Source organism: Colletotrichum acutatum, assembly GCF_030867785.1.
Source record: "Colletotrichum acutatum strain CBS 112980 chromosome Unknown BDZ83scaffold_37, whole genome shotgun sequence".
Classification (NCBI taxonomy): Eukaryota; Fungi; Ascomycota; class Sordariomycetes; order Glomerellales; family Glomerellaceae; genus Colletotrichum; species Colletotrichum acutatum.
The window spans coordinates 189,549-210,209 of record NW_026849031.1 but is presented as its reverse complement, the minus strand read 5'-3'; the positions used below and the strand labels follow the sequence as shown (position 1 = coordinate 210,209).

Genomic DNA, 20,661 nt, shown 5'->3' with positions numbered 1-20,661 from the left:
AGAGGCTCAGAGGCTCAGAGCTGCCCCGCGTTTCTGCTTGTCACTGCCACAGCATCATCGCGCCCTTTCATGTCGATAACATCGAGATGCTCCACTCCAAAAATATCACATCACCACACATCATCACATTTGCGCCAGTGTGGCAGCCTTTCTGCGGCCCTTTGCACTTGTTAGTCGACGGGTATCCATCTCCGGCACCTCAGTCAGCATTCTCTTTCACCACCGCCGTCTCCCTACCTACGCCCTGAACGTGCCTCGAGGTATTTGTCCACGCTTAGAGACCCCGTCGTATTCGCAACCCCTCCGCCGCCGTCCAAGACCGTCCCAGCGCACCGCGGTCCCTGCTTGCAACCGTCACCCAATCCCATAGTTCTAGCCGTCCCGTTTCCGCCCACTCGTTTGCCTCTGCAAGACGGCCAAAGATATTGGAAGGTTCCGGGGTGCAGTCAACGGTTGGAGATAGCGATAGTCAAACTATCTCCCTATCGTGTTTTACCTCTCCTCAGAGCCACAACCGTCTTCTCTGTTTGAGGCCAGGCGATCATCGTTTCTCCCGCTTCCCCCAGGTACGGACACAATACACAGCTCCAGACCAGGCCAAGCACCGACCATCCGCCAGTCAAACACCAGCATGTGTGGCCAACACGACGGTGAGGAGCTTACCCGCTCCACTGCCGTCACCTCTGTCTCGACTCCATCAGACCCCTTCCCCTGGGAATCTGGCATTTACGATGCTCATTGCCACCCCACGGACACCATGTCCACCATCGAGGCTATACCCAGTATGCGCGCCTCGACCCTAACTGTCATGGCCACCCGGAGCCAAGACCAGGCCCTCGTTGCTGAGGTTGCTGCGTCCCACGGCGTGCGATCAAAGTACGAGCTGTCTCAGGGCCATCTGATTCCCTCCTTTGGCTGGCATCCATGGTTCTCCTACCAGCTGTTCGATGACACCGTGCCCGAGGCTGAGAGGACGTACCACGAGGGCCAGCCCGACGCAAAGAAGCACCATTACCAGGCCGTGCTAGCCCCCGCCCCCGAAGACCCCGACTTTCTCGACGCCCTGCCCACCCCGCGTTCTTTGTCGGCCTATTTAGCCGATACCCGGGCCCGCCTCCAACATCATCCCCTGGCTCTAGTCGGTGAGGTTGGTCTCGACAAGGCCTTTCGCCTGCCCCAGGGACGGACGGACGCCGACGAGTCCTCTCGTGACCAGGCCCTTACTCCAGGTGGTCGCGAGGGGCGTCGTTTGGCGCCTCAACATGTCAAGATGCCCCACCAGGTTGCCGTGCTGAAAGCTCAGCTGGCTCTCGCCGGTGAGCTTGGCCGTCCTGTGAGTGTCCACGGCGTCCAAGCTCACGGTGTCCTCCATGATACCCTATCCTCGCTTTGGAAGGGTCATGAGAAGGAGGTTGTCAGCAAAAAGAAGCGTCGTCTCGTTGCCGAGGGAGCCGAAGACTTTGATTCCGGTGACGAGCTTGAAGAGGATGAGTTTGGCAGGAAGGACGTCCCGTCGAGACCCTACCCCCCGCGGATATGTCTCCATTCGTACTCTGGACCTGCTGAGATGCTGAAGCAGTATACTAACCCAGCCGTACCAGCGCGCATGTTCTTTTCCTTTTCTTCGGCCATCAACCTGGGCACCAAAGCTGGCGCCGATAAGATTGCTGAGGTTCTCCTGGCGTGTCCCGACAATAGCATCCTGGTCGAGAGTGATTTACACATTGCCGGCGAGGAGATGGATGCTAGACTAGAAGAGATGTACAGAAAGGTGTGCGAGATTAAAGCGTGGACGCTACAGGAGGGGGTGGATCGCATAGGAAAGAATTACCGGGAGTTCATCTTCGGTTGACGTGGGTACAAGACGTAGGAATACTACCAAGATGTAGGTTTCGTCTCCGCCATGGACTCTAAGAAACGTCCGTAATGTGCTTGTCATACACGTTGAACCAGGCAGAACGAACATCGCAGTCACAGCAACTTCTAAACTCACCCGCAGATTGCGCATCCTACGCATTTACATCCAATAACCTCCACGCGAAACCTCTCGTTTCCTTTCTCACTCTTTACCACAAGCGAATTTCAACGGCCATGGACTTTGGGATGGTGGCATGAATTTCGCTCAGTGGTTATTCTACTACTTTGCACCAGTGGTCCAATACTTGATGTGTTCGAATCAGATTATCATGATTAATCGCTTCATCTTTCGGCTGCGATATGTATAGCTAGCCACACATGCAAACATACCACGACACTGCTCCTGTTTAGCCTGCGGGCCAACAAACGCCGACCACCTAGATAATATATACATAGCAGACCAACACGAACAAAACGCGTAAGAGAAAAAAAAAAGATGTGATATAGATGCGGGATATCTCTACTAAATATCAATGTTGTTTATACTCAAAAAAAAAACCAACTCTCTTTTCACTACACTCCATGTACATCCCCTCTCCTTCTCTACATAGCAAAGGATAAGACTAATTTATCTGAGTCTAGTTCTTGGTCTCTCCCAGGACATCATCAATGTTGGACGCCGTATCCGACCCCGCGCTGGGGGTATAGTCACTGGAACCGGGGGTGTAGCTGCTGAACCCATCCGAGACGATCACGGAGGGCGCGGCGTGCTCGTCGTAGGCGGGGAGCACGTCGTCGCCCATGTACTCTGCGAAGGCGGTGGTCGGGCTGGGCGGGGTGATGATGGCGGGGCGCTGGAAGTGGGAGGGCACGATGTGGCGCTGGTGCTGGTGGTGGCACGGCATCTGTTGCTGCTGCTGCTGCTGCTGATCCTGCTCCCTCATCCTCTGCCTCCGCTCCTCAGCAGCAACCATCTCCGACACGAGGGTAGCAGCGTTCCGGAACTCGGTAATCTCATCCGTCATGCTCTCCATCGTCTCGAAATCCCTCTCAGACTCGGAAATGGAGGGACGGCTGTCCATGAACGCCTGCTTCTCCTCGTCTTCTCCGGGGTTGCCGGCGGTGGTGAACATGCGGGACCAGAAGTCTGTGAGGGTGGCCTTGAAGGCTTCCTTGCGGGCTTCGCGGTAGTCGCGGCGGAGGGCGCGGCGGGAGTTCTTGCGCTCGCGGCGCTCTGCGCGGGATTCGCTGTGGCGGGAGGATCTAGAGGAGGAGCGGGAGAGGATGCCGGCGCGGAGGAGGGCTAGGATTCCGATGAAGAGGAGGACCGCGACGGAGATCTTGGCGGGGAGGGGGAGATGAGGGGGCCCGTGGGGAGGTCCATGGGGGCCTCCGTGTGGGCCGCCGTGAGGGCCTGGGGGAGGAGGGAAACCCGGGGGCTTTTGGGAGTGTTAGTCTTGGCTGGTCTTGTGAAGAGGGGAGAAAGGGGCTAGACTTACGCCGTGGTGGCCGTGAGGGCCGCGGTGGTCGCCTTCGTGGTCAAGGGGGTGTTCATGCTCAAAGTCGGGAGGGGGCCCCGGGGGCGGAGGGCCGGGGGGACCGGGAGGACCGCCATTGTGAGGGCCATCGAAGGGAGGGGGAGGAGGACCGTGGTGGCCGTGGGAGCCGGGCCCATCATGAGGAGGCGGGGGAGGAGGAGGAGGAGGACCACCGTGGTGTCCGTGAGGTCCGTCAAAGGGAGGAGGGGGAGGAGGCGGCGGCGGGCCGTGGTGGTCGTGAGGAGGTCCATGAGGAGGCTCGTCGAACGGCGGGGGAGGAGGGCCGTGGTGAGGTCCTCTCGGGGGCGGCTCAGGGGCATCCTCGGGGGGTCCATCGGGAGGTCCATCGGGAGGGGGCGGCAGGCAGTGGCAGAAGCCCGGAGGAGGGTGGCCAGGTGGCGGGGGCTCGGTATGGTTGCCCTTGGTGTGGTTGCCGCCGTGCCCGGGGAAGGGGAAGCCTGGGCACGAAGGGGGAGGACCGTGGGGACGACGGCCGTGGTGATGGCCTTCTCTTCTGCCTCCCGGGTGACGGCCCTTGCCGTGGAAGCCGGGGCCACCACCGCCGCGAACGCGGTGCATAAGGGTGTCGATTACGCACTTCAAGGAGTCGCAGGAGCGGAAGCCGCGGTGGCTGGGAGGGAAGATGCCGTGGTCTTGGGCGAGGCGGGATTCCTTCTCGTGGATGGCGTGCTTCAAGGCGTGGAGCTGGTGGCGCATACACTCGAGGTCGTCGAGCTCTGCCAGGACCTTTTCGTCGAGCTCAGGGTGCTCCTCGGGGTGGTGAGGGCGGCGATGGTCGTCGTCGTGGCCGGGGCGGTGGTGAGGAGGACGCTGTCCCTGCTCGCCGGGATGGTTGTCCGGGTGGTTGCCAACATGGTGGTGAGGAGGCGGGGGGAAAGGAGGATCCTCGAGGAGTCCATCCTCGTCGTCACCCGGGCGGGGAGGGTGTCCCTCAAACTCGGGGAGCGTCTGGGAGGGCGGAGGCGGGTGGACGTCGGAAGTGCGAACATTGCCGGCGACCTCGATGATGGCTGCGGGCGCGGTCTGGCGGAAGCGGGCGACGAAGGCGAGGTCGGAGGCGAGGGTGCGGCCGGAGAGGGACTCGAGGGTGAAGCGGAGGAGCTGCTCGTCGCCGGCGCAGGTTGCGGACCAGGAGGCGATGAAGGTTGAGCCGTCATGGTCGCCGGCAAAGGTGCCACGGCCGAGGGTGTGGCCACCCTGGGAGAGAGCATTGTCGTTTATCTTGATGTTAGGGTAGGCGCATGGGGAAGGTGCCTCGAGGACTTCCAAGTGGAGGGTCTGCGTTATGTTAGGTTTGAGATGCTTTGGATGATCAGGGGATGAACTTACGTAGGGCTTGGTCTGGTCCTCGTTGAAGCCCGGTGGGATGTCAAAGGTGACAAAGGTTGATGGGGAGGCATCTGAAGGATATTAGTCATGATGAAATGACGATGAGACTGCGGGATGGGAGATGAGGGGAGAAAACATACCGGCGGCCTTTTCCATACCAATCTTGGAGGGAGCAGCGCCGACGAGGGCCGGCGCGAGCAGGAGAGCCTGCGCCAAGCCACGCATGATGGGCGGTTTGGAGGATGTTTGGTTGTTGGATGGGATTTGAGGTTTACCCTCGTTGAGACTCAACGGTCGTCAACCCCTTGCTCGTCCAAGTAGGTTACAAACCCCCAATTGTTCGTATTTGAGAAATCCCTCTGCCTGGACTGAATGGATCCTTGTCGCCAATCGTCCTCTTGTTGTTGTGATGAGTTGAGTTGAGTTAGGTTAGGTCGGGTTGACGAGGAGTGAAGGGTAAAGGAATGACGGAGAGTGAACGGCAGGGTAAGGTGATAAATGGCTGCCTGGGTAGGTGTACGTAGTAGATATGTAAGTCGTCGAGTCGTGTATTGGCTGATGGTGTGCGTTGGTTCGGTGTGCCAACTTATTTGCTGCTAGTCCAGTCGTCTTACACCGTCGATGATGTCTCACACTCACACTCTCTCACACACTCATACACTTACACACCCGCCCCTTGGTGGAAACGAAACAAGTGTATGAAAAAAGAACGAGTGGAAGGTATTCACACTTTCCACTAAGAATGAAAAGTGATGAACTGAGATGGGCGAGGAAGGAATGAGAAAAGAGAGAGAGTGAAACTTGAAGGATGGCAAAAGATGGAAACAAACGCACCCAGGGAAGGAGAGAGGCAGTGTCGAGGGACGCGCAGTCCCTTCCTTCCCCCAAGGTACACTGACACTCACAGCAAAGGAGGCAAGTGGGCACCATTCAGGGACATTCGCACTTGCCAACCTGCGCTGCGTAGATTGGGGCTGCGTGAGCTGCGCAATCCTCTCGGCGCCGCTGGACCGGTGGTGGCCAATCAGCGTCGATGAGCTGACGAGTCCCTCGATTTTCCTCCGGTACGTACTCGCTACTTGGCTCGTGCACTCCGAACTGCCAGTCCCGCGCCGGGATCCACTCTCTCATACAACCAATGGGAAACTGCGCATGTTAGCTAAGCATCGGACTGGTGGGGTTGATGCGATGGCCCTGGGAATTATTTCTCCTCCTGTTTCTTGTCGACCGAAGACAACACTAGTACCAAGTGGTATATGATGTTGCCGCCCTGCTGACTACCTTACAGATACGCTGCAGCTAGACACCTAGACTGTCAGAATGTGCAGAGACTGCTGCAGTAGGTATCCCGTTTGCCGAGCGACTGGCGACTGTTGTTGGTCCCTGGTGTTCTCACTGCTGGGCAAACCGCAGAGTCGGGTGGATCCCGAACCACGGGCTAAGCACCGGAACGTGGGGGGCGGCGCTAGTCTTCCGAGGCGACGGGGTCTCCACCGTCGAGGCGATGAAGTGATGAACCCATGGGAATCCGGCACTGCTGCACCTCTGCTGGACGCGCATTTTTGCTCCCGACTTCCTGGACGGCCACGCCGCTTCTGGTCCTTTGCCTTGGGTTTGTTTGATTATTTTCGGCCCCTCGGTTCCACGACCGGGTGGAGCTATTTGCATCCATGCCACCCAGAATGAACGGAAATGGGTGGCCATGCGCATACAGCCGACCCATTTTGGCATGTCACAGACTCTCAGTCCTCGTTGCCGCCGTGGGCGCGCGGGTCTTGCTCGACTAATAGCCAAATCGATGGCCACGAGGCCACCCACCTTTAAACGACGACGGCGTGGAACATGTGGTACGATGAGAAGGTTCGGGGGGGCCAAAGACGAGACCAGACCCAATGCAGAGAGAAGGGGGAGAAAAAGGACCTGATGAAGAAGAAAGAAGGCTCGTTCGCCTATGATTAAGCAATACACTAAGGTAGTCTCTTTCCATCGTAAACATACAAGCATGTCCCGTGAGAACGCCTGAATGTGGGAATACCCGTCCGTACCTTGTAAAGTCAAGAACACAGACAGACGGACAAACGCCCCCTTTCCTCCCTTCTCCCCGGCTGGCCCCTTCTCGCCCCGCCGTAGACTGCCAAAGCCCAAATGGTTTAACCTACGGAAACAGTACCGGCAAGAGAGGTGGATATGCGAGACGAACCAACAAACAGAAAACAAAACATACATGGACAAAGACCATGCAACTCCTCGAGGCTCAAGCTTTGCATCACTGACCACCCAATAAACAAACATTGCAGTTGAGACTCCCACCCCTCCACGCGTCAACTACTACGCAATAAGAGTTGCATGTATGTAACATGGCTCTCAGACTCTCTTGCCCCACCAGGGAAACAAGTGATCTGCGAAACAATCGCGACTCTACAATTCTGCCCCCTGGATTGACAGATAGAACAAACCCCGCCGCAATCCAGAGAGCATGAACAAGCAATAATATCGGTAACGACGTCTTACAAGGGTGGCAAGAGGTCCTTCAACACTTGCACACGGGCCCGCGCGACATCGGACCCCTGCTCGCCTTCGCCCATCAACACCATGATCTTGATCATTTTTGCTGCATCGTGTTTGTTAGCACACACCGGACGTGAAGCCTAAAAGTGAGAGAATAGAAAAGTACAGAATTATAGTAGAAAAGAGAGAAAAAGAGAGAATGAGGGGGTCGAATAACTCACCAATATCACTCCTAGCCCTCTGGAACAGCGGATCCCGATCCGCCTCCTCCGCCGCAACAGGGTCCTTGCCCATCTCCCGCAGCACGCTCCCAATACAGAGCGCCTCGAGGAACGCGCGGTGGTTGAAAACCCACCACACCCTTGCCTCGAGCTCAAAGATGTCAAACAGCAAGAAGAACGACGTGATCGCCTCGTGCGCCGCCTCGAGCGTGCCCCTTGTATTGGAAGGACACTCTGCGCTCTCGGACGCGTACACGAGCATAATGTTGTGGTGATAATTACTCGTCAAAAACAGCGTCTGCCTCACGACGCGCTTATTCGTCCGCGCGAGGCTCGCGAGGCTCTCTGCGTCCCACGACCGGAAAACGTCGGGAAACGAACGGTACACGCAGCGGAAGTCGGCGATGAGTTTTGACTTGTGGCGGACGGTGGCGCAGATGGGCAGATCTAGGGAGCGCGGGGAGCAGATTGTTTCTTGGACGAGGTTGGCGAGGGTCCAGGAGCCGCGGATGTAGGCGATGTCTGTCGGGTCCGAGGAGGCGATGGCGGAGCCGTCGTCGACGAGGTCTTCGACGGAGACGTCGGTGTGGGTTGCGGACGGGGGGAGGGAGAGGAGGACTGTGAGGAAGGTGTCTTGGAGGAGGACGGCTTGCCAGAGTTTGCGGCGTTGTTGCTTTTCAAAGATGGGGGCGTCGGGGGTTACTGTTTTTGATGTTAGTTGACGATGCTTTTCAGTAGATGATGTAGATATCATACCAATATTGGGGTCGCGGTGTAGACCCATGGCGTAGGCTTGGCGGATGAGGATGCCGGCAAACGCCCACCCATCCGAGGCGTGGTTGTCGTTGATCAGGAAATACGTCAACCTGGTCTGGTCAGTATCAACGGTCTCAAGGCTGCTGAATACAGACTTCGCCTGAAAAAGGGGTCACTTACAGCACCATGGACTGTATGGAGCGCAAAGAAGCAGCACTCAGATAAGAAAACATGCGCAGCGCCTGATTACTCGCCGAGGCATAAAACTCCGCCGTCTGCTTCGCATCGTTCGGCGAACTCGACGTCACAAACTGCGTGCCCAGCGCCAGCATCACAAAGATGAGCCCCACAAACGCCGCATCGACGCGGTTCTTCTCCTCGGCGCTGAGGCTCCAAAAGTGCTCATAGTCGGCGTAGAAGGTCTGCCGGTGGATCATGGGGTAGACAGGGTCGACGCACTCAAAGTACTGCGCGAGCAAAATGTCGGCCTGAACTTTTTCGGGCAGGACGGAGATGACCTCGGGCAGGCCGCCCTCGCAGGTCCAGTAGTTGGCAAAAGGGTGCTCGGAGCCGATGCCAAAGACGTTGCTGGCCGTGGGGAGGGAGTAGGGCACGTTGGAGAGGAGGCCCGTGGAGGAGGAGAAGGCGACGGAGCCGACGGAGCCGCGGGAGGTGAAGCCGCGGCCTTCGATGAGGCCTCTGTCCGCTACGTTTGGGATTGTGGATATGTCGCCTGGTCCTTTTGGTTTCGGGGGTTTCGTCATGCGGCGGCCGTTGGCGAGGGATCTTGTTGTTTCTCTGCGCTTTTGTTAGTAATGTTTCGAGAGTCTCGACAACAGTCTCGAAAGTTGTGTGAGTGTACTTACTCCAGTATCGTGGCCACGGCTGCATATTGGCATTCCGTTTGACGTTTGATACATGCTAGGCAGTTGGGTCGGCCTCGGTCACACTGCGTGCGTGTTAGTATGAATGTCGGTATGACTTGGCGGGCTTTGATGACTTGCTGCTTTCACCTTGAGAGCAACGGCATAATTCGAAGAGCCCTACATCGTATGCATGCCATGTACCAAGCCTGAGAACATCGAATATCGTATTTCCGCGTCATGCGAGTAGCATCATGTGCCCAGAGATCAAAACCACCACTTGGGATATGACATTGAACTTGAGTCGCATTGGTACGCTCGAACCAACAGTGTAGTTCAGTGTGGGGGTAATAAGCACGCAACGATGAGAAATCAAATAAGATGAAAAAAAGGGAAGAACCCAGAGAAAGGCATGAAGCACAGATAGCAAAAGGATGGACAGAAATTAAATTGATATAACCAACCTTTGTCTTGCGCTCAACACACTCAAAGCACGACAACGTAGGCTTATTACGCTTCTGCTTCTTCCTCGCAGGGCCCTTGTCGCCGCCGTCATCGGGGCTAGCCGAGTTACCGTCGACGCTCTCATCCGGGTGCTGGTGATGAGTTCCGTTGCCGTTGCCGTTGCCGTAGCTTTTGGGCGTCGCCGTTTGCTGCCGCGCGACGGGCGTCGAGTATGACGGTCCCGATGCCGCTGATGCCGTCGGTGAGAGTGCTGCTACTGTCGCAGCGGCTCCTCCGTTTTGTGGGTGAGTGAGTGATGGTAGACGCCCGTGTTCTGGTACTGGCGATGCGTAGGCTGTTGAGGCCGAGCTCGGCGTGAAGGGTTGCGGCTGGGGATGTGGGAGATGGTTTTTAGGCGCCATGATTGTGGCGCGCGTCTCAATTGAATGAGTCCAATGAGTAGAGAAACGATTGAGTTACGCGGTTAGATGAGCGGCCAACGCCAAGACCAATTTGATGCCGATTGTCAATGGCGGCGCGAAGATGAGTGAAGGGGAATCAAGTTGAGCTTGACTGGTCCCGTTTCCGCCGTCTGGGCACGCCCACAGCGATGCTTCACGGGAAGAAGCTCAATTGAGCCGGCGGTTGACTGTCCGGGCGGAGCGTAGCAAGAGAGTTTACGGGATAATTAGACACTGTGACCGATTCGAACAATCAGATTGCCCGGACGTCGCAACCGGCCGGGTTGGTTGGCAACTTCCAATGCGGTGCCTCCGTTTCCGCCGGGAATAAAGGCCAAGATTTTCAAGAAGCGGAGGACGGACGTAGAGTGGGTGAGCAGCGCGGCACGGCGACGGCGGCGGGCTTTGCGCAAAGTTTCCCGGGGAAAGTATAGTAGTTTGATCCGTGTCGGTATCGGTGTCGCCGGTGCTCAAAAAGCCGGAGGGATGTGTGTGTGTTTGCGCGGTGTTGCGCTGGGAATAAACAGGTGATAGAGGCAGTGTGAAATGCGGTGCGGCGGCGGCGTCACACACACAACGAAGGGGGGAGATTGCGATGGGAATAAGGAGGGAAACAAAAGGGAAAGGGAGAGAACGTGCGGAACGCGGCGGGAATTGGGGATGGGGGGGGAAACTCTCTGGGACCCTCAGCCTGGCCGGGACTGGGGGACTTGGCCGGGAGCGACACGGCGGAACGTCTCGCTCTCTTTCTCTCTGTCTCTCTCTCTCTTTCTCTCTCCAACAAATGAACAAGGGCACTCGAAGAAAAGAGGGGAAACGCCGTTCACTAGGTATCCGACGAGCTAATCCAGGTCATGAGATTGAGCAACCAAAGTTCCAACAGAATCAACAACTTCATCAACGTAAAGCCTGCCTAGCAATGTTGAACCAGTTCCGTTACCTGGCACCGGTTCTCAGATTCCATGATCCAACACGATGGATGACCAAGCATTCACTCACGGAGGGAAATCCGCGATCGAAGGGGCAAAGAACGAGTACGCGCAGCATCAACGCGCCCGCCAGCCCCTTGATCATTGCAACGGGCAATGCAACCCCCAGCCGTCCCATCTTCCAGGTTACCCTTTGCCTCTCTATCATCCGCCTACCATCGGATCTGATAAAAACGTTGAGCGGGAAGACACCGAGGTGAGGATCCGGATCCGCATACTCACATACCTACCTCACATGAGTACTCCATGGTTCACGACCATACAGCAAGACCTGTGTACGAATACAGCAAACCCTCCTCTTGGAAGCCCATCCATCCATCCAATAATTAGGCCAAGTCCCCGAAACCAACTGCCGGCCGGTCAACGGCGCAAGGCTTGCTCTTGCTTTGCCTGCTTTGATGATTCAATGATGGCTGGGGTTCCTTTTGATCCAGTCAAGCAACTCAACCACTCAATCCCTCCCACACCCACCTCATGGGCTCCCCCATGACATGCTACAGCGGTGGGCACATCAGCACTAAACCACGCCGGGGGGACAAAAAGGCTTGTCTTGTCTCGGGCCCCAGAAACCCAGGTCAGAATCGCCGGGAAAGCCTCCCCGAGTGCCACCATTCCACCCTTCCACCATGCAAACAGTCCCAGAACCTGGATCACTCGAACGAACCCTTGACATTTCTGAAATATCCTGTATATCCGTAGATCCGTTGTTGAAAGCAGGCTCAAGAATATTGTTCTCCAAGAATTGAAACCCTCTTCACCTGCTTCTTCGTGTGTGGGAGTGAGAGGAAGAGAGAACTGGCCAGACACAGGCACTGCGTACACTAGATGCAGACACCATTCGCGGCATGGGATAAGCTCATCGTTCTTTCTTCAGAACGTGTGACTTTACCTGTCCTGCTAGAACACCATAATGTCTTATCCAACACGCCAATATGATTGACCGAATGGATCAAAAGGTGAACGAGAACAAAATGCAGCATCCAATAGACCCATCCTCATGCGTCTTCTCTCTCGCAACTGCACGGGTTCACTGCTTCTTTTGCCTGCCGCGAGCTCCCCTGCTGCCAGTGGAGATTTTCCCTCTCTCCCCCATCTGCATCTGCGCCCTCGCACTTCTACCCGAACATCGACGTCACCAATGCAACCAAGAAAGCGCCCCCAACTGTCTACCAGAAACCCTTTTCAACATCGACCTCGTCTCGAGGGGCAAAGCTTCCCTATGAGACCCCTTCTTCTCAGCCTTGTCTGCGTCCCAGGCTCACAAACTGACGGGCAAAAGACCACACTGAGGCTTCAGACGACATCCACCTCGGCTCTCCTGCGAATTGCGCCATGACCCCAGAGAACCGCCGATATCGCCTGCCGGCTTTTCGGGTACGCGACCCCCCTGCAAACCAGACAGCCCACAGAGGAGCGGGCACACACTTTCAGGCGCGCTCCTATCCCGCGCGCTGTATGAGCCTGCGGTCAGCCAAAAATGGTATCCCATCACAACCCGCGTCGATGGTTTAGTGGTAAAATTCTCCGTTGCCATCCAGCAGCGTCGGGGAGCCGGGGGTTCGATTCCCCCTCGACGCATTTCTTTTGCGATTTTCACAGTTTTGACCTTATATGGCCACTCTGTTTCCTCTTTTGCCTCCTTCTTTGCATTTTCGGCATTGGGGTTGTCGAACTGGGTGAGTGGTGGGCGTATCGTCACCTTACGTATGTGATGATTACAGAGGCCCCTATGTATGCTTCACTCATATACTCATATCCTTTAATATACGTCATGAGTTTGCAGAGATGGCATCACTACCAACTAATGTCAATTAATTCTGACCGTGAAGAAACATTTAACATTCCTCATTTTCTAACGTTGGTCCGAACCGTACATCTTCTGTAGGTTGAGCTTGAGATGTCGCAGTGCAACTGAGCCTCACAAAGGTCACAAGCATCATCCAAGAGGAGGCAGATTTTCTTTCTACTCAACTCCTCCTTCATCAAGTCTCTATCCGTTCCCCAAGGCCTGGGAGAAACCTCGAGCGAGGCCTGTCTGGTACATTGTTTATACCCGATCCACTGGTTTCCACCAAAACACCAAAGAATAAATCAATACAGCAAAGCCAGAGAACTCCAATAATCAACTCAAGGTATAGAACAACTGAAGCCGCAGGACACCTTTTCAGAACAAAACTTGTAACAAATGGTGGGTTTCCTTTCCCCTGCCCTTGGCCTTTCCCTTCACTCCAGTCCCTTAAGAAACTTAAACACCTTTTCCCAGCACACCCATTCGTCCGTCTGTCGTCCCACATTACTTTTGACATCCCAAAGGCCGTATTCTCATCTACCATAAACCCTTCCGCCATGTTCCCATACTCCCCAAATGCCAAATGCGCAATGACGCGCTGGCGAAGATCCAACCGAAACTCAGAGCGCAAGCCCCGTACCATCGCCGGTCCACCGGTACAAAGCAAGCAGCTCCCGGCGACGCTGGTGCTGCTCGTGGAGATCCTCCGGCACCCGACCCCTGACCTGCGCCAGAGCACTCCGCATAACCTTGCTAAAGTTGCGCTACGATGGGAAAATATAGTTAGCATCCAAGTCTCTTGGGCAGAGAGAAGACGTGGGGGAGAGAGAGAAAGAAGCTCACCTGGTACTCTGTATTCAACGTCACAACGCAGGCCTCATGCGCGCGGACAATCGTCTCACACGCCTTGACAACACTAGGCGACGCCTCAAGCTGCAACTTATCCGCGATGAGAAGCAGCAAAAACGACCCCTGGAGCAAGTAGATACCGAAGAAGAACGGCATGAACTCCAAGCCCGGGTCGAACTCGAGAATGTGGCTGATAGCCTCGGCCGCCGAGACAGCGTGGCCGGTCGCCGTGATGAACCCCTGCGACGAAATCCAGAGGTCGTTGTCGTCGATGAGGTTGATGGGGTCCCATTTGCCCGCGAGCAGAATGTGCAACACATGCATCACGTGCGTACCGTACGCCATGACGATCTTGGTCTGGATGTCGCTCTCCGTCATGCGGTTGAGGGATGAAGAGGCGGTTGTGTGGACGGAGTGGACGGAGGGTGTGCCAATGTCGGCAATCGGACCGTGGTCTACACTGCCGCTCTCCGGGTTAACTACTACGTCGCCGTTATCATCGAGGTTAATGTTGTTAACCCGCGTGAGGTGAAGCTGCTCGAAGCGCCCGAGGCTCTTCTCATAAGCCTCGAGATGACGCGTGATCTCGCTCGCTTGATCATCCCACTCGCGAGCCGAACGGAATCCCACACCGAACCGCGGGTGGTTTCTGGCGTGATGGAGGTCTACGATCTCGCCCAGAATCGTCATCAGCGGGAGGAAGTAACCGAATATGCTGTGCCCAGTACACTCAAAGTGCGGACCGCGCACACGGCCGCTTGATACGCCGCCGGCACCGGTTGAGGCGTCTGCTCCAAGGCTAGGGTCTGTCGTGGTGTGCGCGGGTCGGAACTCGCCATTCTGCCACGCCGTGTCGTCCATTGGCTGCAGCAGACCGGCACACTCAAGGTCGAGGAGGAATAGGGGCCTGTTATAGCATAGCGCTAGATGGCGGTCGACGATGTACGTGAGCCACCATATCCTTCGGCGCTCCTCTCGTTCTTCCTCCGTGATGACGCCCGGGTGCCCGCTGCCTGCTATATCATCTTCGATCTCGCCCTCTACGCCGTCCCCGTCGTGCCCGTTGCTTTGGTTCATGGAAAGAGGGGTCGGCGGCAGTTCACGGCCGAGCTTCAGCTCTCTGGCCAAGGACCAGGCCGCGTTCCACCACCGCAGGCTCGCGCCCTTGTACTCGCTCGCGGAGACTACTGTCGCGAGGTGGATGTAGGTAATCACGTCGTCGAGGGTGCCGGCGGCTCCGAATGGGCCAGATTCCCCCGTCAGTGCGTCCATGCTGATGGATCCGGGAAGCGCAACGCCGAGCCCGCCAAGTGCTACGCCATCGATGGCGGGGCTAGTCACTGGCGATGTGTCTCCTGAAGGTGTATGAATGAGCGGCTTAAGCAGGCTGACGGTCAGCTCCAGCAGCCTCTGACAGATCTTGCCCCGTGCTGAGGGGACGCTGGTCAGGAAGGGTGCATCGCTTGTCTGGGCCGCCACCCAGAGTATGCTGGCTAACAGAGCCGGCTGGCAGCGCCTCGGTTTGCTGGGGTGGAGGAAAGACCTCTTGCGGAAGACGAAGCCCAAGACGTATGGCGACATTGGGTGCATTTGTGCCGAGGACGAGGATGCGAAGTAGAGGTCGATCAAGTCGCATGCCAGAGCCGCCGGGATGAGGTTTCCAAGATGGGGCATCAGAGGATGCAGGACCGGGTATCGTAGTTGTTGTTGACCGTGGTGGCCGTAGCTGCTTGGAGGCATGTGAGACTGATATTGCGCCGCCGGCGGAGAGGACATGGATATCCACCCTGGAGACGTCGGCTCACCACCGAGAGGGTATACGCTGATCGGGCTGGCTGCGATCCGGAATGGCGCGCCATTGGTATATGCCGTTGGGCTCTGGGTCTGCATGGGATACGGTATGTCGGGATATGCTGATATGCCGCCCTGATTTGGACCGTACGCTGCGTTGGCCGGTCCTGGCATTATGTGTGCGCCCAGGCCTTGCCTATCGTATCCTCCGTGGACGCCCCCGTAGCCGTTGAGATCCATGGTTGTTGGGCTTCCGAGTTGATCTCTGTCCATCCCATGATGCGCTGCCAGGTGGGCTTGGTGGCTGACCATGTCTCCTATGCTATCTAGCGAGCCATTTCTTTGGCTTTGATGCATGGCGTCCTCGCTGAGCTCATCCATGGCCTTGCCGATGTGGCCGTGTTGAGAAGTCGTCGTGGCTAGTGATGGTGCTGCCTTGGCGTTGTTGGACTCGGATTGCTCCGAAGGCTGCCCATTGTCGTCGGAAGGCGATTTTGGGCCTTGTTCTGTGCCTGTCGTCCCTGCTTGTGCGGCAGCTTGCGCGGCAAGGTCTTTTCGTGACGCTTTGCCTCTCTTCTTCCTCTCGCGGATGTACTCACAGCCCAATCCGAATTCTGAAAAACATGTCAGTCAGTCTACTCCAGCCCAACTCCCCCGCGCCACGCCGATCATCTATTCAACTGATTCTTTCTTACCTACGCAGTGGGCACAGGGATGCTGCCCATCGCACTTTGTACGCAGCTGGTTGCACTGATCACAGGCCCGACTGATTCTTCTACGAACGGGACCGGATGTGCTAGAAGAACGACCCGCGGGTCCACCGCTGTATGGGTGTTGACGGTGTTTTGTCGACTGAGGGCCTGCTCGCACGAGGTGCGGGCTGTGGACTCCCCCAACTTGCTGCTGGATCTGTTGCAGCGCATAGTGTGAGCTCGGCGCGAGGGGGTCAAGACCATTCGGGTGGGCATGGCCGTTTGGAACATGGTGGGCGTTGGAGAAGAGGGTGCTGGACTGCATGCCATGGTATGGCGAAAAGCGGTGGAGCGGGTTGGACAGCATCTTGTCTTCTTCGTGCTGGGACCAAGCCCGCTGTTGGCGATGTAGTGGCTGAATGGTGAAAGTGTTACTCGAACAACGAGCAACTATCTGCCTTGTCTCATGCAGATAGGGACGAGAATACGATTGCGAGGTGGGCGACTGGAAGGATTCGAAATCGTCGGATGAGTTATGTCAACCAGCTTCGGCGATGTTGCCCCCTCAGACTGGGGCAAGCAATAGATGATATGCGAGCTTTCAATAACACAAGGTGACTTCTGCTTCAGTCAGCGGTGTTGTTGGCCATTTGAGACAGTTGGGGGCGTAAAAGGGGGCGGGATGGAGAAGTAGGATGGGCATGGGGTATAGTAATATGAGCTAAACTGAGAACAAGTGGTGGGCGTAAGATCTGCAACGTCGTTGGAGAACGGCGCAGCAAAGAGCAACGACAATCATGGCGGGGTTGATGTACAGACGGCTTGGGTGACAGGGTAAGGAAGACGGGACAAGCGACAGGGTGCTTGAAGGAGTGCGGCGCAGAAGATGATTGAGCGAAGGAGAGCTTTCTGTGAAAGTGGAATATTGGAACCGAGACCCAAGTTAACTCACCCCTTGGATATCAACCCGTGAAATTTATGAATGTCGGTCGTTGCCGTAATGGGAGGAGTTCCAAATAATTCAGTCGTATGGTTGCGTTCCGTGTCTCGAGTTTTGTGCTGCGGCGCGAAGATTATCTTGAACAATTGGTTGGTATATCCAAATGCGAGGTGGTAATATCAAGGCAATTCGGAAGCTCAAAAACAGTGGTTATTCCGAATCTGTATCGCCGCGTTGTATTCGATGTTGATTTTCGTTTCGGTGGTCTGGCTCGGAGCTCTCCTCCCTTCAAGTTCTCGATGTCCACTTTGGCTCTCTCCGACGGATGGCCTGCGCTCGAAGCTTGGCAAGTATGTAGAGATGGCTTGATAGAATGTGAATGCTGTTCAAGCTGTTGAGTTACTGCTCAGTTTAGCTGGTCCGCTTGCTGTATGATAACGTGGACCATCGCATTTACATTGGTAGGATACTGTGAACGGCGGGATAAAGGGGCGAAAGGTGTGGAGGAGGACGGCTGGTGACAGACAGGGCGGCGGCCGCAGAAGCAGCGAGAGGATGGATGTATGTACGAGACACGCGCGAATGATTCAAGAAGAAAATTAAAACTGAGAATAGGATGCTCAGCGGCAGCGCATGCGCATGTACAGACAGACGTACAGACGTACCAACGGCGCGTCAGGTAAGGTTCTCGAAGGGGGGGAAGAAGCGAAATGGTGACTTTGTGGTTCCTCGGGCTTAGCTATATTATATGGGACGCTTGTACATAATAGCATGCGAGGACGGGGCAGGGTTACAATGAGGGGAACAGGGGTGATGGCTCGACGATGGGCGATGGTAAGGTGAGGAGCAACGAACGGCATCGAGAGGAAAACTGGCGACGGGCGGCCATTTACGGGTGTGGATGTGGAGAATCAATGAGCATCTTTGGGTGAGGAACAGGGCCACATGCCCCAAAGATGCTGCGCCGGTCTAGAACGACGGGCTCATCCCATCCATGGTCCATCCTCCTTCTCCCTAGGATGGATCATCTCGTCCTGGTTTGGAGCGACGGGGTTGTATGAGAGAGAGTGTGTGGCTCAGCATTGGGTTCGGTTGGTTGATCAACAATAGCAGAAGAAGGTGAAGTTTAAAGCCAGCCCGGTGAGTGTGATGATCGCGTTTTCGGTCCATTCTTCTGGAAGGATCAAGGCATGACATGGCGGTGACAAGACGGCATGGACTGTCATCAAACCTTTTCCTCCCCACCGGGACAGGATCCCCACTGCTTCCATGGTCTTGCTCGGCTTTGTTTTTGGCCTGCCTCGGGACAAATACCTAGTCACAACATGGCAGTCAGTGTTGCTTGGGTTAGGACGTCGGCCGAAGATAGCGTGGTGTGGTAGCTGTACTCCGTACGAAGTAGCGAAGAGGGCGGGGGTGTTTGCGCGGCACATTTTGGGCCCTGGGGGTAAACGAGGAGGTGGGAGAAAGAAGATGGGGAATCGTCTCTTGAAAGCCTGAGTCTCGCTCGCTTTCTCCAGTCTTCAGGCTCGTCTCCAGACCTCCACCGGCGCGGCCCCAAAGCGGGTTGGGAGCAACAAGCTTGGGTCGCTGGACTGTGCCACCCCGGCCAATAATGCCATTCGGCTTGGCGGAAGGCTTTCTTTGCTCGTTCAGGTTCTCGTTCGGTCTGAGTGCAGTCGAGTAGCAGACGCACCGCCGTTGTTGGAATCTCATACCTCTTCCGTCCGCTGCCCGGTCTCGTTGGTCCGGTACAGCGACGGCCACGCAGCCTCTCTCTAGCGTGACTTGTAGGGCTTTGGCTTTCCCGCCGACCGTCAGTCTTAGCGGCTTGCTTTCTCATCCCTATGTATAGCCAAGTGCCGATATATGTACTGAATTGTGTGGCGTTGTTCGCTGCTACGATGGAAACGGCAGACGTGAAAAAGGTCCGGCCATTTCGGAGCTACTCGTCGGTCGTCTAGCTTTGAGGCGCTATATGTGCCTTCCGTTATGCTTTCTATAGACGTGGTGACGGAGTCGAGCTTCCTTTCCAACATCTGAACCAAGCGTAGATGGACTTTTGCTACTTTTTGCTGGTCGTATCATCCCAAATGGCGACACTGGAAAGTGCCCAGCCTCGAGCGGCAAGTCATACAGTGGACATGCCCTTGTGTGGTGGAAGGGTCAACTGATGGCATTGTCATGCTCACTATCCTGATCCAAGCTTGCGATGGGATCAAGACGAAATCCTTCGCTCGAAAGAGCGCGCGCAGGCCAAGGGGACGACGTCCCTGTCGAAAGCCCCGGATTCTCGTTGGATACTTTGATGGAAATTGCCCAAACGGGAGCCAAGGACATGGGGGGAAAGACCTTTTTGGTTGGCGTCTACGGAGGAGAGAGAATCTTTTGCCGTGATGACAATGGCGCACAGATTAGAGCCAACACTAGGCGGAAGCGGACCTCTGGAAGGGTGGCGTTTACGGGTGGTTCTGCAGCCTCTCGCCGTTTCTTCTGTCCGGGACGACATCGCTATCCGTCATCTGTCGAGCCGCGCCACATATGCAACCTCTACTGCGTTCACTGTAGATGAGTTGTCTCGTTTCCCCAGTCTGCACTCTCCAGGTTTCTGATGCAGGTGCTCGGTGCTGGTGGGTTGTGCTGGAGCTGTCGGTACATGGCAGTACAAACCCCGTTCAGACGAAGGACGCATAGCAGGGGTCTGTGCGGTAGAAGAAGAGTTGGGAGAAGAAGAACCCGACGATGAGGTGTGCAAGGGACATGGGAGGAGGAGAGGATAGGATGAGGAGTATTCCGTCAAGATGGAGGAGTAGAGATGGAGGTTAGTGGGAGGAGAGGTACTTGGATGACACCGAGTCAATTTGAGTGCTCTCAGTCACGCGGAGGGCCCACTCCGAGAGCCTGCCCAATGTCTTCTTTCCTGCATTCAAGGTCAAGTTGTCGTTGTTGAATATGTCACTTTGTATTCGTAGTCTTCAGGATGATCCTTCAGAGCTCTTCAGATGAAGTCTACAGTCTGCATCTTAAGACTCAAAGATTGTATCAAGCTTCATTAAAGACGGAGATTGCCTTCTACCCCTTGATGCTCATGCTCTTCGGCGGCGCGTGTGTGTGAAGAACAACATGTGGCAGTCCTTCCCCTGACAGCAACTTTGGGCAAACTCTCTTATTAGCCCCCTCCCAAGTTCCGTCAAGTCTTCCTTCTAAGAAGAAGCTTCTTAGGCACGCGTCGACAAACTCTGGGGATTAGAAAGGAAGGTGCATCCCTTCGCTAGCTAGCATGTCCCCTCCAAGGTAAACTAGGACCATCTATACCGCTAACGCTGCCACAGCCACAACGTACCCTTAACAACCCCATCCCTCCGGCAAGATCATCAAACCCAACGCCACATTCATCACCAAGCTGTTGGTGGTTGTGGTCTCTTTGCATCAAGTCGATCGGCTTGCGTTGTTCGACCGTGGAGAGACAACGATACTCCCTACACTCTGGTTGTCTGCGCAAGTACGACACTCACCACTGCCTGTCAGAGCCTTCTCAATCCAAGGCTCGCAACGACAACGCCCCGTTTCCTCCATACGCACAATGTCGAGGAAAGTCCCGAACGAAGACGCT

General features: G+C 55.9%; 6 protein-coding genes and 1 non-coding gene across 7 annotated transcripts; 2 read left to right on the top strand and 5 right to left on the bottom strand.

Moving 5' to 3' along the window:
• Positions 1–631: 631 nt before the first annotated feature.
• Positions 632–1,852, top strand: BDZ83DRAFT_718867 (uncharacterized protein; the record flags this gene model as incomplete). The annotated part of the gene is made up of 1 exon (XM_060512120.1): positions 632–1,852. One exon carries the CDS (start codon positions 632–634, stop codon positions 1,850–1,852), a length of 1,221 nt encoding a protein of 406 aa, XP_060365955.1.
• Positions 1,853–2,495: 643 nt separating this feature from the next.
• Positions 2,496–4,970, bottom strand: BDZ83DRAFT_718866 (uncharacterized protein; the record flags this gene model as incomplete). Its single annotated transcript, XM_060512119.1, has 5 exons — positions 2,496–3,029; positions 3,357–3,853; positions 3,875–4,694; positions 4,746–4,816; positions 4,886–4,970. 5 exons carry the CDS (start codon positions 4,968–4,970, stop codon positions 2,496–2,498), a joined length of 2,007 nt encoding a protein of 668 aa, XP_060365954.1.
• A 1,039-nt stretch (positions 4,971–6,009) lies between these two features.
• On the bottom strand, positions 6,010–7,203 carry BDZ83DRAFT_279105 (uncharacterized protein). The gene has a single exon (XM_060502120.1). The coding sequence runs from the start codon at positions 7,035–7,037 to the stop codon at positions 6,138–6,140; it is 900 nt and encodes a 299-aa protein (XP_060365953.1). The 5' UTR covers positions 7,038–7,203; the 3' UTR covers positions 6,010–6,137.
• BDZ83DRAFT_279104 (fungal-specific transcription factor domain-containing protein) lies at positions 7,204–10,276 on the bottom strand. The gene is made up of 5 exons (XM_060502119.1): positions 9,558–10,276; positions 9,097–9,179; positions 8,411–9,028; positions 8,231–8,340; positions 7,204–8,176 (listed from the first exon to the last, which is right to left on the bottom strand). Exons 1-5 carry the CDS (start codon positions 9,957–9,959, stop codon positions 7,371–7,373), a joined length of 2,019 nt encoding a protein of 672 aa, XP_060365952.1. The 5' UTR covers positions 9,960–10,276; the 3' UTR covers positions 7,204–7,370.
• Positions 10,277–12,243: 1,967 nt separating this feature from the next.
• Positions 12,244–12,536, bottom strand: BDZ83DRAFT_618038 (uncharacterized protein; the record flags this gene model as incomplete). Its single annotated transcript, XM_060508054.1, has 1 exon — positions 12,244–12,536. The coding sequence occupies exon 1, from the start codon at positions 12,519–12,521 to the stop codon at positions 12,246–12,248; it is 276 nt and encodes a 91-aa protein (XP_060365951.1). The 5' UTR covers positions 12,522–12,536.
• BDZ83DRAFT_t128 lies at positions 12,485–12,565 on the top strand. Its single transcript has one exon. It is a non-coding gene; the product is annotated as a tRNA-Gly (tRNA).
• An 831-nt stretch (positions 12,566–13,396) lies between these two features.
• BDZ83DRAFT_575580 (fungal-specific transcription factor domain-containing protein) lies at positions 13,397–16,475 on the bottom strand (the record flags this gene model as incomplete). Its single annotated transcript, XM_060504828.1, has 3 exons — positions 13,397–13,540; positions 13,620–16,030; positions 16,112–16,475. The coding sequence occupies 3 exons, from the start codon at positions 16,473–16,475 to the stop codon at positions 13,397–13,399; spliced, it is 2,919 nt and encodes a 972-aa protein (XP_060365950.1).
• Between the last annotated feature and the right edge of the window lie 4,186 nt (positions 16,476–20,661).

Bases quoted from the DNA above. Each gene is read 5' to 3' on its own strand.
- BDZ83DRAFT_279105 (XM_060502120.1), bottom strand. From the start codon at position 7,037: ATGTTTGTTTATTGGGTGGTCAGTGATGCAAAGCTTGAGCCTCGAGGA.
- BDZ83DRAFT_279104 (XM_060502119.1), bottom strand. From the start codon at position 9,959: ATGGCGCCTAAAAACCATCTCCCACATCCCCAGCCGCAACCCTTCACG. The intron at 9,180-9,557 runs GTTGGTTATATC...ACACGCACGCAG, and splicing joins GTGTTGAGCGCAAGACAAAG to TGTGACCGAGGCCGACCCAA. The intron at 8,177-8,230 runs GTATGATATCTA...CATCAAAAACAG, and splicing joins ACACCGCGACCCCAATATTG to TAACCCCCGACGCCCCCATC.